This window comes from Cucurbita pepo, chromosome 1 (genome assembly GCF_057944985.1).
Source record: "Cucurbita pepo subsp. pepo isolate OVF chromosome 1, ASM5794498v1, whole genome shotgun sequence".
NCBI lineage: Eukaryota > Viridiplantae > Streptophyta > Magnoliopsida > Cucurbitales > Cucurbitaceae > Cucurbita > Cucurbita pepo.
The window spans coordinates 97,238-115,087 of NC_141798.1; the positions used below are offsets into that span (position 1 = coordinate 97,238).

General features: G+C 36.8%; 3 protein-coding genes across 4 annotated transcripts; 1 reads left to right on the plus strand and 2 right to left on the minus strand.

The window, feature by feature from the left end:
- Positions 1-418: 418 nt before the first annotated feature.
- On the plus strand, positions 419-10,668 carry IAR1 (ZIP metal ion transporter family). 2 transcript variants are annotated; one of them, XM_023694255.2, is made up of 11 exons: positions 419-1,044; positions 1,618-1,701; positions 1,842-1,891; positions 2,529-2,580; positions 5,725-5,838; positions 7,708-7,946; positions 8,708-8,857; positions 9,015-9,122; positions 9,992-10,093; positions 10,182-10,226; positions 10,304-10,668. In XM_023694255.2, the coding sequence occupies exons 1-11, from the start codon at positions 726-728 to the stop codon at positions 10,457-10,459; spliced, it is 1,419 nt and encodes a 472-aa protein (XP_023550023.1). In that variant the 5' UTR covers positions 419-725; the 3' UTR covers positions 10,460-10,668. The 2 variants fall into 2 exon arrangements, with proteins under 2 accessions (XP_023550023.1, XP_023549336.1); XM_023693568.2 differs by having other exon boundaries at positions 420-1,050.
- Positions 10,669-11,167: 499 nt separating this feature from the next.
- On the minus strand, positions 11,168-12,237 carry LOC111808825 (uncharacterized). Its single transcript, XM_023695424.2, has 2 exons — positions 11,802-12,237; positions 11,168-11,682 (listed from the first exon to the last, which is right to left on the minus strand). The coding sequence occupies exons 1-2, from the start codon at positions 11,982-11,984 to the stop codon at positions 11,443-11,445; spliced, it is 423 nt and encodes a 140-aa protein (XP_023551192.1). The 5' UTR covers positions 11,985-12,237; the 3' UTR covers positions 11,168-11,442.
- Positions 12,238-13,730: 1,493 nt separating this feature from the next.
- LOC111809701 (2-oxoglutarate (2OG) and Fe(II)-dependent oxygenase superfamily protein) lies at positions 13,731-17,845 on the minus strand. Its single transcript, XM_023696471.2, has 8 exons — positions 17,639-17,845; positions 17,223-17,496; positions 17,057-17,132; positions 16,235-16,307; positions 15,888-15,983; positions 15,203-15,253; positions 14,457-14,816; positions 13,731-14,261 (listed from the first exon to the last, which is right to left on the minus strand). Exons 2-8 carry the CDS (start codon positions 17,428-17,430, stop codon positions 13,929-13,931), a joined length of 1,197 nt encoding a protein of 398 aa, XP_023552239.1. The 5' UTR covers positions 17,431-17,496; positions 17,639-17,845; the 3' UTR covers positions 13,731-13,928.
- Positions 17,846-17,850: the final 5 nt, after the last annotated feature.

Here is a 17,850-nt window from a genome sequence, read left to right on the forward strand (position 1 = left end):
TGGTAAAAAAAACATGAGTATTGGTGGTCCACTTTTTAGGGTTGTAATTAATGTTAAAATTGGAAGTTATTAATGGTGCGGAAATCATGATTAGAAAAACCAACATTAGTGGGTCGTTCTCTTCCTGGACTAATACAGTAATGAGCTATAGATGCACTTAAATATAGTAATTTTTTTAGTAGTTTTCAAATTTTTTTATTAGTTTTCAAATTTTTTTAGTAGTTCTCAATTAATACCATTTATGTATTAAAAAATTGAAATATAAGCAGATAAAAAGGAAAATTATTCGGGCTTCTAGAAATATTTAAAAATTGAAGATAAATTAATTAAAATGTAACAATTTAATAAAGTTAGATATGAGAATAAAAGTAATATGTAAATAAAAATATTAGAAACAATAAGAAAGGGAAGAAAAGAAAAGAAAATTCAGCATCCCTAAGATCGCGTCAAGGTCTCTCTGCTGAAACAAAAAATACTCGGGGAGAGAGAGAGAGAGAGAGAGAGGGAGAGGGAGAGATAAAAATGGATGTAGTGACGTTCGGCATCATTGTCGGCATAATCCTCCTCTTCTTAGTGGCCATTTGCTACATCACCATTCAGGGCACCTGCAAATCCGCCTAATCCTTCTTCTACCTTCTCTCCAATCCATCCATTTACTACTCACTCGATCCTCCGCCCCGCCTGGATTCTCCTTTATTCAATCTCCTTCTCACCCTCTTCACAACATGCCCAACCGGAATCTTCTTCTCCTCATTTCTGCTTCTCTTCTTCTCTTAGGGTTCCTTTTGGATCTCACCTTTGCGCACGCCTCCCACGGGCATCACCATTGTACCCATGCCCACGGAGACCACTCCCACTCCCACGCCCACGATCATCACGATCACGATCACCATCACCATCACCATCGGCATGGGGAGGATCTGTCCGTTCGGTCCAAGCTGCTGCCGGAGGAGCTGGCGGAGGAGGAGGATATGAAGCTTTTTGGGTTTGGCAGACCCTATATCAATGTTGATCATCAAAGTGTTGAATCTTCCGAGCTCTCTGGTTTGGGTACTTTCTTCAATTGCGTCTTAATGGATGTGCATTCTGTTTTATTTTCTGCGTAATTCTTTGGAGTTTATATTCGGTTATTTTGTTCTGTGCTATGCTGGTGCTCCGAAAACTCCTAATTCTAGTGTTTTTGTGTTTTCCGGGGAAGATAGATAGTTCTCAATCTCGATTGTTTGAATTAGAAGTTGCATTATAGTAAATGCGTAGGCGTTTCGGCATTCGATGAACACATCAGTGGGAGATGTAAAACATCATATAGGAAATGGAAGCTATGCCTGCTGGAACTAAGTCGGTTGTTTCTATCTCCAAGGATCCTTCCAACTTCACGCACAACTGTTTATGTTCTGCTTGAACTTATTTCCGTTTGATGTATGATAAAATACCATCCACGCTCATTCATCTTGCTTTTTAGTTATCTGGTTCTTCGGTAATCTTGCAGTAAAATAATTCAAGTACCATTCTTGTTTCTTATGTATGGTAGTTGCATTTAGTACAACTTCTCTGTTTCTCCAGTGATGGTTAAGCATTGGTCTTTTTTTTTTTTTTTTTTGTAATTTTTCCCTATAGGTCTTTGGGTTCGTGCATTGGGCTGTTCACTGTTGATTAGCATGGCATCTCTTATTTGCCTAGTACTCCTTCCAGTGATTTTTGGTGAGTGACTTTGCGTTAAATGCACATGTATTTCTTATCTCATGGCTTATGTAATTGACTTTTTTTTTAGTCTAATGTGGTGTTTTATTGGTAAGAAAAACTTATGCCATCCCGACAACTGAAATGTTGAATTATTGTAGTTCGAGGCAAACCATCCAAAGGAATCGTCGACTCATTGGCACTGTTTGGGGTCAGACTCTTTTAGCCTCTTATTCCTAATAGGAATTTTTTAATTGCTTAATAACTTGATTTATGAAGTTCTGATTTTAATGTCAACTGTATGTATTTTGTTTTATAATGAGCTATGCTGAAATGACGAAGATATTTCTGTTATGTGAGGGGAAGCATGGTCTTGGGGTTTCGTATTCACATTGGTCTATTTACCTTGATATTTGAAGTATGTTTATAAGGCAATGGAGCTGTGTAGCTTAACTTTCAGATGATTTTATTTGGTTTCTATATCTTGTAACTTTTAATTTTAATTTATTTATAAGTGTGTAAAATATGAAAAAGGTTCCTGTGCTGCTAGCAATTAAATCGATGATGCCTTTTAAATCACATTACTGTTCCTTTAGCTCGGGGACACATATTTTCATCCAGATGTGTACCCTTTTCTCTAACCTTCAACACCATACTAGCCTAGAAGGCTCGAACACATAAACTTGAGTTGTGGAAATATACTTACAGTAGGTGGACAGTTTTATAGAAATCTGGAGGGAGAATAAAGGACTGAAATGTTTTAACTTGAGGTTCTAACCAGGAGATGGTCTCTATAGTTTCTAGATTCCACTTTGATGCTCATATAAACTGATTTTTTTCTGTTGTAGGCAGGGGCTATGTTAGGGGATGCCTTTCTCCATCAGTTGCCTCATGCATTTGGTAAGGAAACAGATCGATGCCATTTCAATATCTTGAAAATGTCTTCCCTAGCCCCTCACCTTTTACAATTATTGTTTATGTTTCCTACTATTAAATTAAAGGTCAGTATGTGCAAAAATGTGGTGGGATGCACCGAACGAATTAGTAATTGCAAATGTATTGAGCATCTAGTGATTATTGCTTATTGCATGGTTTTAAATCGTAAATATAGGGTGTATCCAGGGTTTTTTTTTTTTTTTTTTTTTTTTTTTTTTTTTTTTTTTTTTAATTCAACAACATGGGGGACCATTTGGAGGAAATTTAGATACTTGGCATCTTTGGATGCCCGCTTTTAGTCAAGCAAATGTTACCTCAAAGACACGTTATATGGGTACATTGCTAGTATGCCGTGAATTAGGTTCATGGACGTGAGTAACGTATTGCCACCCTGCATGTATATGTGTGCCTTGGGGGATTGTGTGCTGACGTTGGTTTACTACTTTTTTAGGGTCACATGGGACTTAAATGGGCTACCCATGATACATATTGGAGTTGAGGAGTGTCTTTCTATGGGAATGGAAACTTTGAGGAAAATGTTGGGTGGTTTGCGTGCGCATATACTGATATTCTACTCCTTTCAATGGTTTAAAGGTTTGATACTAGAATGGAGTTTAGAGATGAGTATCTAAAAGTGAAACGACATGGGCATGGGTGTCAACATGCTTCACGAAGCCCAAATGGATGTTCAAGACCACCCTTAACACAATACACAGAGTCTTGGGCTAGTTACTTGTAAATGCTCCTTGGCATGAAGTATAGTGAGACAACCCCTCTTGTCATGATTTTGGTCGATGCGACCTCATAAAGCATTAGTCGGCATGAGACAAAATGTAATAAAATGGTCGTGGTCTAGGTGAGATGTAAGATTCATCTTAAAGGAGTCATGACTCGGTGTAGGAGCAAAATGATCATGGAGCCATAAAAAGTTGTCGATGCAATGGCCATGACAGAGTATTCAAGGGATTGTGGCTCAATGTAAAGGTCAATGAAATCTTTGGTCGTGGCTTGTAGTAGAGGCCAGTTAGGTAGAGGTGTTGTTAAGAAAAATGCACATATGGGTAATGTGCACGTCCAAGAGTCTAAAGAGATGTGTGCATAGTTGTTAGCACAACCTTGAGGTTAGGCTAACGATAAGCTGAGGGATGCTTATCCATGTCGGCAGTTTGAGTGAATGCTTAAGATGCAATTTTATGCGAGCTAAAGAGTTCATCCAAAGGATAAAGAACTTTGTCTTAAGTTTTATGGATCTAGAAATGCTCAAGATGTGAGTTTTTGGTCTAGAGTAGCCCTATTGTTGACTATGGTTTAGGTAGAATCATGTCACTGCATGGTCCAAGATGGTGAGATAATGAAATTTTGTAGTGGTCTTTTAGAGATGTTTTTTTGGTGCTGAGTTGAACCATGAAAGCCTACAAGAGAATAGAAAACTGTGTCATAATGTCTATGATGATAGGGTAGTTGTAGTTCTCATTACTTAGCATCAGAGATAGTGTAGTGTCAATTGTGTTGAAGTCTTGGCTCCCACCCACGGGTTCTCAGTACTTGCAAGAGGCTATGAGTTAAAACTTTAGAGAAAGGAAGAATTAGGTTGGACTGCTCAAGGTCTTCGGGCTTCAGGCTTCAGATATATGCAAAATTATTAGATGACAAAGTTCTAGGAATGCTATCAAGAGTAGTAGAGGAGTGTTGGCTGAATGCAGAGCAAGTCACAAGGCAATGCTTACCCATATTGCAGTCCTCAACAAGGCCCTTGCCTACCCCTATTGACGTTATTTATGTGATAGCCTAGGCACTCACCTTTGTAGAAAGAGTTATCTATCCGAACAGTATTCTTATTGATCTATTAACAACAAGTAGATGTTAGAAGAATATGCAATGTGTCAAGAGAAATTGGTGTTAAAGTACTTGATATAGTACTAAATTTACCATAATCCATCAGCTTAAACTTTTGGGTTAATTGATGATTGAGCATGGCATGAAAGCAGGAGGTCCTGCCTATAATGTTATTTCCTGAATATTGATTCCCCTTGTTAGACCTTCTATTAATTTCTAAGCCCACAATTAAGGTGTGTTAAAGTATAGAGCAATTGATATAAGATTAAATTTTCCATCGCCCTTCAACTTTAGCATTGGTGATTTAACAATTGATACAAGAAACCGTAGATATGCTTCTCGATAATGGAATCAAAACAAGAAGAAGAAGAAGAATCCGAAGACCAGAAGGGGTAGTTGGAATTTTGTAATGTAGGAATTTTATGAAGAGGTACACACAACATTTGCCAAGATAAAATGAATACATGTGATTGGATTCAAAGGAGAAACCCTCAGTTGAGAATAACCCCTGCCTGGTGTGTTTTGTTTAGATCAGGTTGGGAAAATCATCTGCATTTGTTCTTCCAGTGCTCATTTGCTGTTGCCATGTGGTATAGACTCTTGAACGTCTTTGGTCTGAGTTGCAGTTTCCCAGCTAGCTGGAAGGTTGTCGTTCATCATCTCTTATTTGGGTCTCCCTTGGTCCTCTGGTTTAATGCAATGGCTGCTCTGATTTGGAGGTTGTGGCTTGAAATAAATCTAAAAGTCTACCAAGGGAAGACAAAAATTTAAGGTTTTTGGGACTTAGTCAGTGTGTTTCCTCTAGTTGGTACTCTTTTACCTGTAATTTTTGTGACTGTATCTTCGCACGGATCAATTCCCATGGGAAATCCTTATAATCCATTGGCTTTATGAGGACAGCTCATTCCATTTTTTGTATGAGCTCTTTAGGATCTATATATCCCTCAAGTTTCTAAATTATATGAAAATAAGAAGGAAAAGAGCTTCTTTTTTTTTTTTTTTTCTTGTTTTTAGGTGGTAACTTTTATCAAACTGTATTCTGTAATGTGTCTTCTTTTTCGATAGCTGGTTGATGGAACTGTTCCTCATTTTTTAAAAGAATCGTGAGATGGCTTATCCTCTCTTTCTTTATATTTTATCGAGTCTGCAATGCAAAGTTGTCCATTATAAAGAATGAAACATGGTGCTTTTTTGCGATGAGAACATCCATGATTCAGCAATAAATTTTATTTTCTTGCAAATTTTTTTATGGGATCGGTTTTTATCTGGCAGGTGGTGACAAGCACTCCCACTCGCATGCTGACCATCAACATCATGGTCATTCAGGAGAAAACCATTCACATGCTCATTCTTTGGAAGATCTTTCTGTAGGAATATCTGTCCTTGGTTAGTTTCTTACATCATGTGTTTTACAGACATTGTTCCATACATCATGTTGTTAGTTTTCTTAAAGAAACTTGATTTGTTATTTATTATGCTTGCTAGTTGTAAATGTGGGACTTTTAGTGCATTTATCTCTGTTTCAGTTGTTTAGAGGAGCACGCAAAGTTTTAATTTTGTTAAGTTTACTTTAATTGGTTCTGTTTCTATGCTTCTTTATGTCTTTGTTATCTGCTGAAAAATTTATATTGGTCCACAATTTATCAATATTAGATGCGTATGAGAAAGACTTCAATGGAGAATAAAGGGCATACTGGGACACAGTCTGATATGCATTTTTTTATTTGCCAAGGCAATTCACATTTAGAACTAAACGTGATGCAGATTTGGAAGAATGATTCCATGGAGATATAATGGAGATGGCAAATTGGTGCTGAATTTTTTAAAGAGTATTAGTGACATCTACCCATTGAATTTTATTTTACTTTTATTGTATATTACTTGAGGTATTGCTCCATGGACAGGGTTCATAATGACATATCTTGTCCATCGAGCTTAGTTTGTGGTTATAATTGAGTTTGATTCAAGCTTTGTTAAATTTTTCACTCCTCTATTTTAAGGCAATATTGCTCGCCATGTTTCTCTTCTTTTGCTATGTAAGCCCTTTCCCCAGCTTGTTTGCTTTGTCCAATTATGGCCTCACTTAACCTAGCCCGTAACCGCCTCTGGTTTTCCCTTTGATTGTAAACATCTTTCAAGTTATCTAAACGTTGAATGTACGCACCAACACTAGCTGTGAGGAAACTGAAGGTGCGGAAAGGGCCTTTCAATTCATAGTTGGAACTCTCCCTCTGAGTTATCTTGGCATCCCCCTAGAGGATAACTCAAACATAAGCTAAGGAAACTGATTCTAGATAAAATTCATAGAAGCTGAAGTGGAAAATAATTATTATGCATAATAGGGTAGACTTCTAGCACAATCTGTCAGGACCTAAAAGGTAATTAAAATAAGCTTATTGTATGACAGGTCCTTCATGCAGAGTTAATACCCTGGATAGGGAGTACCTGAAGACCTCGATCATTTTTCCAGACTTGTGTGTTCACTTGGTCAGTTTGGAGTTATATTTTTCGGTTCTTCAGTCTTAGCTTGGTTCAATCTAGAGATTGTAGCTCCATGTTGGAGGAGTTTTTCCTTCACTCAACCCTTTCGTGATAAGGGTTGTTTTTTTGTGGCTTGCCATCTTTTGTGCTATTTTATGTGGTGTTTGAAGTGAAAGAAAGAATAGAGTTAATAGAAGGGTTGAAATTCCTTGTTAGGTTCCATGTCCACCTTTGGGCCTTGGTGTGTAAGCTCCGATGGTGTAAAGAACTACCATGGATCGAGTTAGTGATACCACGACATATGATAAAAATAAGAAGATTTTTGGGGAATGAGATCAAACCTATGGTGTCAACTTATCTAGGATATTAAATTCCTAGAGTTTCTAGCCTACTAATATGGTTGCTAGTTGGTTGTCTTGTGAGATTAGTGTATTGGTGTCTTCTATCGTGAAGAGAAAATAATGGTGTGTGGCCTTATTTAGAAGTTTTTTTTTAATGTATTCTTACTAATTAAGGGTGAGATCTTGTCTAGTTCCTTGATTATATATTTTATTGTGTGGTAATATTATTAAAAGATCACCATTCTATGAAAAGAACACAAAGGTAAAATTCGTTTTATTAGTTAGATATTGATTAAAGTGCATCAGAAGTGATCAATAATTATTTCATCTTTTACTTTCCTCTCATTTAGGTTTTGTTTATTTCCCCTTTCAAAAATGAAATCTGGACTGTAAAGCATTTTTTGAGTAACTATATACTGAATTGGTGATGCAGCTGGAATTGTCCTTTTTCTTCTAGTGGAGAAGGTAGTAAGGTATGTGGAAGATAATTCTGCAGGAGGAAATGAATGGAGCCATGGTCATCACCACCACCATAACAATAAAAAATGGAAGGATGATAGCGATTATCATGACACCACTGATAAAAAAAGCAAGGCCAAACTGGAATTGGATGCAGTGCCAAATAACTCGAAAGAAGATAAGGTTAATCCACAGAGATCCATCCCTCAGAAGGTAAGCTGTTGAGTTGGCATAACCTTTTATATAGCAATATAGAACTTGTGATTGATCTTTTTAGGAAACAGATTGGCCTCATATAAATTTAATATTATATTTGTAATGAATATAATGTATAGATCTATCTGCCTAGGAGGAATAGAAGAAGCTCCTTCAATCTAAATTAATAAAAATGCTGCTGTAATTAGAAGTCACTATGATTGGCATTGGTAACTGCTGTGCATTTTCCAGAAGTCATTGAAAAACTCAAGTCAGTTTATAGATTCTATTAATTCTTTCTAACCACAAGGACCAAATCAAGTCCTCAGAGCAGTATTCGACAAAATTCTAGCTTTCTGCTTCAAGCACTTATCTGAAAGCACTTCCAAAAGTCGTAGGTGACATTGTTTCTAGAGACAGAATGAAGATGTTCCTTTTACTATCAATATTATAACCATTTGTGGCAACTGGGTTTCCTTTTGTTGTATTTCAATGAAAACCATTCTCAGGTTTGTATGGTTCAGCCATGGCACCCCTGAAGACTTTTATATCAAATTTGTTGACGTCTTGAACAGACTTCTGATGTCAACGTCACTAATAGTCAATAACTACGAAGATTTACATGTTCATATAATCGTGAAATGTTACTATTCTTATTATAAAATTGTCAAGTGTCACTATTGGGGTATTTGGTTGAACTACTAATTACAGGACGACTTCATTAGATGAATGTACCTAAGTTTTTGATATATCTTCTCTGACTTACTAGACTTATGCAGAGAATTGGAAAATCTGCTTCCAGAGATGTTAAGCAAGATCTAGATGCTGCTAACGGCACCACTGCTGATGTCAAAACATTACAAGAATTCCCAGCTAAGACACCGTCAAATTTAGTGTTTGGTTATCTCAATCTCTTCTCAGATGGCGTTGTATGTTTATCTCGATGCTTAACTTCTTCCATATTGGTGTTCAAACTTCCTGTTTAATTTTTATTATTTTCCTGTAAAAATGATTTAACTTCAATATAATCCAGTGCTAGGAGACTATTGATATATACTTGAGGGTTAATATTTGTTGGCGTTGCAGCACAATTTCACTGATGGGATGGCCTTAGGAAGTGCTTTCTTACTATATGGATCAGTTGGTGGGTGGTCCAGAACTGTGTTTCTGCTTGCACACGAGCTCCCGCAAGAGGTTCATCTTCTTTCTTGACTATCATTATTGGAATATCAGGCACTTCATTTGATCAGCTTGGTAACTGAGAAAGATAACATCCTCTGGTCAAGTCAAGCCGTGCTGCCTGATACTTTTTCACGTTAAAATTACATTTCATCTTTGATTAAATTGTCTTCTTTATTTCCCCAATTTTTCGTAAAAGGCGTGCCTGTCTGTCTTTAACCCTGGGATTTATGCCCCTTTTCTTCTTTTCTTATATCAGTTTTGACCAAGCTTCTAAGTTCTAGCTTTAAACAATGGGTTTTGGATTCAATATTTATGTTCCCTTACTTTCCTGTCCCTTGGCATGCGCATGATTTGTAGTCACATAATCCCGAGGATAAAATTAGCAAATGTGGTTCTTCCTGTACAATAGCTCCATGTACTTCATAAATCATGCTATTGAGTGATGTCGTTAAGCTCAGCTAGAGAAATTTGTAAAATTGGAAGGTATGTTCGTTTATGAATCTCATTCTTGCGGTTTGGTTAAATCATCTACATGTGTACTTCATTTTTTTTTTTTTTTTTTTTTCTTAATGGAGGTACAAATAAAAACTAAAAATCAGCTATACTTTGCCAATTGAACCATCGTTGGTTGAACCATCTGTCTCTACCTTGTGAGCTTATTACGAATTTATGTAACTCTGCAATATCCCACTAGTCACCAGTCATGATTGCTGCCTTGCACGGGACATTGTAGCGTTACAAACCGGACAGCACCCATGATTTATGAACTTCAGTTTTTTTTTGTCAGTATGTTCTTATGATGCAACACGTATCTCCTTTTCATTGTTTCATTTCTCGTTTTATGTGTTTGTTTAGTTTTTGAGTGTCTGCTTTTGGTACAGATTGGCGATTTTGGTATTTTGGTCAGATCCGGTTTCAGTGTTGTCAAAGCCCTTTTCTTCAACTTCCTCTCAGCACTCGTGGCTCTTGCAGGAACTGCATTAGTAAGTACTTTCTCTGTAAGCGCTGCATAATATCATTCCATGAAGGTGAATAGACCATTCAATTATCGATCTACTATGACATCTGTAGGCACTGCTAATGGGGAAGGATCCAGGACACTCATCTTTGATCGAGGTGAGAAATAGCTGCTGAAACTCTGTATTGTGTTCGCTTAGGACTAATTCTTATTGAGACGATTTAAACATCCTCAGGGCTTCACCGCTGGTGGCTTCATATACATTGCGGTTGCTGGAGTGCTTGCCGAAATGAATAGTAACAGTAAACCAACAGTAAGAACAACCGCGCTTCAATTAACTTCACTTGTACTGGGAATGGCTGTCGCGCTTGGTATTTCACTTGTTGAATAAATCAGAGTACATTTAGGTGGGCTCTATGTGTTCATATCTGTACTTGGCTCCCCGCATATACACACTGATTAAACTAAATATGTTCATATTTGATCCATTTTTGTATCTGTTTAGTAACCATCAATTAGTGTAGTTCGAAGGAATGGCAATTGAAAGATACAGCCGTTGATCTTATAATGGGAGACTCGCAGATACGTGTTCTTTTGCAAGATTTATATGCCTTCTCTCTTAGCCTTTATTTCTCTTTCGAATTTAACATTCTTTCTCAAACATATCCATCCCTCGAATTCATCTAATTAAAAATGCAATGGAGTTTACCTTCTAAATTTATGCTCATGCCATACTTTTAGTTTTTTAGTTTTGTATTTAATTGGTCATTGAATTTTAGAAGTGCTTAATGTATTTGAGCTTTCAATTTTTCTTTTTTTAATAAATTCTTGTCTTTTAGATATTTTTTTAAAAAAACATTCACTTATTAGATTAAAAGAAAGTTATTAGAGTCCTAGTAGACATGAAATCTAGTTATTATTATTATTATGTATATTGATTTCTTTCTAATAGTAAAAGGGTCTATTTCGATATAGAATTAAAATTATCTATTTTGACAATTGGGGAGGAGAGGAGAATGGATATTAGGTTAGAAAAGGTAATGTGTGTGGGTTTGCATTATATATTTGAGTCCATGTCTCCCACTCCCTTCTCAGTAAATTTACTTTTTCCTTTATACCAAACCCCTCCATACTTCACTTTAACAATTGGAGTCCACAACGGCACAGTTTCAACTTTACCAAATACACAAAAACCAAACACAAAATATGTCTTCTAATTCACACCCATATCATATCTCTCAACACAAAATATCCATATCCATATCCATATCTATAGATATAAAATAATAATCACTAAACATATCAAAATATATTTGCATTATCAGTCACTTTGGTAATTTGACCTTATAGCTGCCGTGCCTTTATGTTTCATTGTCAAGACTCAAATTTGTCCAACTGCTGAAGCATTTGGAAGATGGTGAAGTTCTGGGTGGTCGGCAGAAGAGGAACCGGCGACATTCCTCCCATCAGGTGGTCGGGTCGGCTGAGCGTATGGTGGTGTCGCTTCCGCACCACCCTCACCGCCGTCTCGGCTGATGCTTTAACTTCTCTAGACACTTCTGCTCTTTTCCTCCAGCTTTCTGGTGCCCTCTTGCCGTTATGCATGGTTCCTTCCTGTTTTCCATTTCAAACATCAGTTTAACAAACAGTTATAGTTGTTGTGAGATGAAGGTGTGAGGTAGGTGTGATCATAACACATGGCGTGGTGGAAGTAAATGAAAAAGAAGTGTTACGTCAAGAATGGAAGAAGAGTTGGGCATTGGGCAAACGACAGGGCGGTCTTCATCATCAGGTTCCGTGGGATGCTGCAATGGCCAAAACTCCATGTCCACTTCAACCACCTGAGCTTCCATTCCTGATCTTCTTTCAGCCTTAATGCTTCCCTCTTCTGTTTCTGAAACGCTGCTGCTTTGCATTTCTCTCAACTGAACAACAAGTTCAGAAAAAGGGAGCCTCAAACACAGTGTTCTCAAAGAGATGGAAAATGAATGAATGGTATGGAAGGGGTTAAGAAATGAAATGACAGGAAAACACAGAAAATCTTTTGGGTTAGGAGAGGGGAAAAACAAGAAAGTGCATCAAAAGGAGCAGTCCCAAAGAGAGATGGCGTTTGTGGGGTTCACTTGTGGCACTTAAGAGGAAGAAAGATTCCCCCACCCTCTTCTTCTTTTTGGGATTTTCTTTAATTTCTTCATTTTCTTTGGTTTCTTTAACTTTGTTGCTTTAAGGAACAGCAGGCTGTTTCTTTGAAAATCTTGCCATTTATGCTTCCTCTTTTCTGTCTTTATCCTCCTTGGTTTTGGTGAAGATTTTGGATTTCAACTTACCTAGTTTTTGTATAGTGTTAGTCTAACATTTGAATTTAGTTTTTGTTTTGGTGAAGTCTGTGTTAACCATCACATCATCCTTCTATTAGGTATCTGTTGTTAACATTCGAAAACCTACCACCGCTGCAGTTCTTTCTTGAATACAAACTTAACAAAATTTATACACAATCATATGTTGAATAGTATAAAACTATCATATAAAATAAGAGAGAGAAAAAAGACAGATCCAACCGTTATTGATTGATCGAGAGAGAGAGAGGTTGAAATGCACATGCAATTCCCTTTTACCTGTATGTGTATTTTGTAAAAGACAAGGATGTTGTGCTGTTGCAGCTTTTTGTCTGCCTAAGCTTACCCTCATTGGTTCATTTGTTCCCTCCCCCTATTCTTCACATCATACTTTTTTTCTCTTTTTTTTTTTTATTTTTTTTTTACCAAAAGTACATAAATATTGCAAGCGATAGATAACAATTCAATAAAGCTTTTTTTGTTTGCCTTTATATTTGTTTTCTGTAGTAAACGTCTTTTACCCATTTGAAGTGGAATATCAATATTTGTCTTGCTTTTTATAAGAATTACACACAACATCTCTCTAACCTTATTATGTATGTGGTGAAATTTAGTTTCGATTGAGTTCAATAATCCTTAACAAAAAGCAAAGAACTGATCGAGAAGGAATTTTAATTTCTTGAAACGGTGCTTTCCCAAAGTGATTTGCAATCGTTAAGTTAGGCTTTAGAGAAAGAAAGGATGGATCTACAAAGAATTTAAACCATTTTCCAAGTCATCCTTGATAGGAGTGATTGCAATGGTTAAATTAGGCTGTAGTCATCTTTGATGATCATGCTACACTTCCAAGATGACTACTTTTTGCTCAACTCGATATTAAACATATCAAGAGAGAAACTCTCGCACAGCCACACAAACATCAAATCCAGCTATGTGCGCTACCAATGCCACCGATGTGTGCATGTGCATGTTCGCTATTCAGCCCTTGCCATATTGCCAAATCTGCCATGCCATCCACGCCAACTACCTATTCTGGGAGCACATCTCCTATGCTCACAAACACTTTCTAGCATGCTTAAAACAGATAGTTGAGGCCTCCTTGTTTTCCTTCACTTCTTTATAATGTAAACAGTGTTGTTCCTTTAGTCAATTTAGGTTTCTTAGTTTTTTTTTTTTTTTTTTTTTTTTTTTTTTTTTTTTTTTTTTTTTTTTTTTTTTTCGGGTTTTGAAGTATTATATTTAGGCGCTTATGCTTTAAAAATATTTGGTTTTTTGGTTGAAAACCATATATGAGAAGGATACTAAGAAACTAAAACGAGAACCAAGTTTTCTAGAAACAGAAATGATATCCCTTTAAAAACTGTGAAAAATGGCTAAATCGTTGAAAAGGGTAAGAATATAACACAAAGGATTGCACACTTGGGACAAGTAAAATCTAGTTAAGCTGTACAAAGGCCCATAACTAACCTTGAAGCTCAGCTACTTTTAGCATTTGAGACTGCCACTATCCCAGAAGTGGAAGAGTCAACTACCATATGGAACACTGTATATGGATTGACTGGTTCTCCAATGGACGAAGCTCCGAAGGAGTTCTCTCCTTAAATTAGAAGCATAATCTTCCCAAGCTGCTGCTACTGCAGCAAGCTTAGCCCACCCCAACCGGTGTTGCTTCTCCTTGACATCAGAACTAGCATACAAGAAGACTGACTCCGCCAGTGCATTGTCCTTTGAGAACTCGGATTTAAAGTAATCGACTCCCACATTTCTCTTTGGAGATAAACCTTCTGCATAGCTTGAATCTTCCTTGGAGTTAGTAGAATCCAATTCTTTGCCTTTCCAATATAGAAATTGCACTACCTGTTTAAGCAGGTGTAGGTAACTCGTTTTAGCAGACTTTTTCAATGAGGAAACTACATAAAACGAAGTGAATTAATCATAGTATTTGACGATTCTGAATATGACAACTTTTTTTTCTCGTTAGGTGAAAAACGACCAGATTCTGCTATATAATCACAAGGGGGACTAATGTTGAGGGTGATTTCGACGGAATACCTGAAGTGCATGCAAAATGCTATCAAACTTCTGAGAGAAGATCTTATTACCACGTACTAATTGTACATCCTGTGAGAATAAATCTGGATACTCTGACAAACTATGGTCCTGAGGAAAATAAATGCCGTATCCTAGCGCATGCAGTCTTGCCCAACATATATCAAAACCGAACTTGAAATTTGGATCGTCTTTTGGTGAAAACCAATACATATTACAGGATGGAGGCTGAGGTAGGCATGAGTCAGGAAGACGATCGTGTAAATGGCTTTGTGAAAGAAGGGAAAGAAGTTTTGCATCTTCATCATGGGAACTATCACGGGTGAACCATAATGTCAGCGTAAGTCTTTCTCCACTGGTTACCTATCCAAGGAAACCACGTGGTAAGCAAGATGAAGTACAGCTGTCTACGAGAGGGCTACTAGCGACTCTCTTGAGGATTAATCAACATGCATGATCCCTCAGTTACAGTAAAAGAAAAACAGCAAGAAAGAATTAATGTGCTCTCTCTCGGCTTCGATGACGAGGCTTTTTTGAATTACCCTTTGATCTTATTTTACTGGATTGAAGCCTTTTTTATATAGTTTGACTCCCATTTGTAGGCTTTAATTTTATATAACTTGTATTGTTTCATTTCTTCTCAATGAAAGTTAGATTGTTCCTCAAAGAACCATGGGAGAGATTTGATGTTATTCATTTAAACAATGATTTCACATGCAGATTCAGAGGGCCAGAGTGTTTGGACATACCTCATCAACAGAATGAACATTGAGGCTGTCAGCCGTGTACATCACACAATCCTGATAAAGCGAAACATGTATTAACTATACTTGATTGGTACATTGTTTCAAACTACTAGCAAATATAATCCACCACCTTCAATTATTCAGACTAATATGGCATTTCTTGTAAGAGGAAAAACAACTTTTCATTGATATAGAAAAATGAACTAAAAACCTATCACCGAAATCCAACAATTCAGAGAAGATGCCCTTTTCTGCATGACTCGTCTCCATTTACATCAAAGTCAAACGTTCTTATAGAATATCCCCACAATTAGAATTAATTATAATTTAAAAAGAAGGCATAATTACTAAAATAATTAGAAAGGGAACTATAAGAACAGCAATGAAACATGGGCTATAATTCATACTGCCGAGGATTAAATTCCACTTATTATTTCTATTGACCAAAAAATACTGAAGATTGCTTCGCTCAAAAAAGAAGCATATGTACCATTTTCGAGTTCTACAATATGTGAGGATGAGATTTGAACCTCCGCCTTTTAATTGAGGTTTTAATGTCTTAACCAATTGAGCTACAATCATCAAACATAGAAATATAGAAATTTACAATTTTTTTTATAAGAAAAAGTGCTGTATGTACCGAGTAAAATAAATGGAAGAGGTCAAAAGCTTTTATCAATCAACTTACTCCACAAAGAGGCGAGATAGTTTTTGGTTCCCCGTCCTGAAAGTGAAACAGCCCACCTTCGAAATCTACTCCATAACTATTCAAGTAACACACTGCCTTTTGCCAAATACACGAAGACAACCATCAGCTAGAGTACTGTAATAATGGAGAAGAAATACCAAATGAATTTCAGGGAGAAGGTACTATAGGAATTGAACCACCCTCCCCCTTGTCAGAAAGAAAAACAGAAAAGAAGTCCAAGAGAGAATAAAAAGGATATAAAACTACAATTGAAATGAAAGAATAGGTTGTCGAAGGGATAGCAACAAATGACATCTGACTTTCCCAGGAAAAATTGGTTCACATACTGTAAATTCACGTTGTTTTAGATAGGGCCGGTTGTCGTCACTATGCCATCCAATCCTTGCTCCCCTGGTCCAGCTGAACTACGACAGAATGTTAGAAGAAAAATACAGATTCTACTACACTTTTTTTAAAAATGAAAAGTAAATCAAATGAAGTATTCTATATAGTTCACAAAAGAGAGCGAAAAGAAAGATATTTCATTGAAAAATATATAGACATTAATCACAAATGAGATTGCCAGAACAAGAAAGAAAAGAACACTCCCAAGTGAATAAAAAAAAAACAAGATAGAATGAATCCCAAATTTCACTATGATTTTTGTATCAATCTTGAGAATTTCTTTTATTCCATTCCATCCAAATATTCAAAAGAAACGGTTGTAATGGCATTCAACCAACCCAGTATTATTGCAAGTATTTTTTAAAAGGTAATCATGTTTTTAGGAAGAACCAATCACTGTAACAAACTATGAAGCAAGATTTTGAACTTTTTATGTATTCAGGTCTAGGTAAGTCGTTGAAATTCCAAGATTTAGTCCTTCCACGGGTCATGCTAAACACACAGAAATTAAACCGTGGATCACAAGAACCAACCTGCGAAGGCCCATACCAGACTGGGCTGATTATAAAGTACTCCAGTAACATGGCCGTCAGACTCCCTGAACTAAAGTTAACCATATAGACGATTTCAATGACAAAGAAAGACTCAGCCTTCTAATTAATGGCCGTCTTACTCCCTATGTTCATTCTTCAAATTTTGGGGTTTACGCAAAAAGAGACAACACCCATTTAAGCCTTTAACACATAAGGAGGAAAAAGAATAACCTTATCAAGCCAGTGAACTCGACGAAGAGCTCATATTCACAGCCAAAGAACTCCTCCGCTTTCTCCTTCAACCGCTCTGTCACAAATATTGAACTCTAATCAAAATTAGGCATAAACATTACCAAAAAGGAAACAATGGAGAAAATGGAGGAATGGGTGGTCATACCTCTAATCGAAACAAAAGGCATGATCAAATGAGCAGAATTAGAGACAACAAGATGCAAGAGAGTGGTGGAGAAGACGTATGGTCTATAACCCACCGTACAGCAGCTCTTATGGATGAACTCCAGTTCCCTGCATTCTTCGAGGGTTAAGAAATTTTCCAGAATGAGACGCCGCCGCTGATTGATCTCCGCTTCGTCTCCCATTTTCATCCAATTCTCCGTCTCTCGTTTCGATGGCAGTAATCGGATGGAATGCCCTTGACCATAAAAATATACCTTCAACATATACAAAGATACAACGATTTGTGTGACATATATAAAACAATGTTCAACTGTGCTGTTTGAGAAATGATTCCAAGTATTCCTATAATATTAAGGAGAGTCAATTGGGGATTACAGGTTTTGGAGAGAGAATTACCGAAAGCGATATCCCAATTTGCAACAACAATCGAATGAAATCCTCTATGGCGAGGCGACTGCTGCTTCTCTATGTATCCCTCTCTCATAAACACGCGCCATCGATGAAGCCGGTACAAAATTTAAATAGAGAACAGAATAGATATTAAACACGGTTTATACATATATTAAAAATAAAAATAAAAATCAGAAAAATTGAAAGAATTTGTAGGA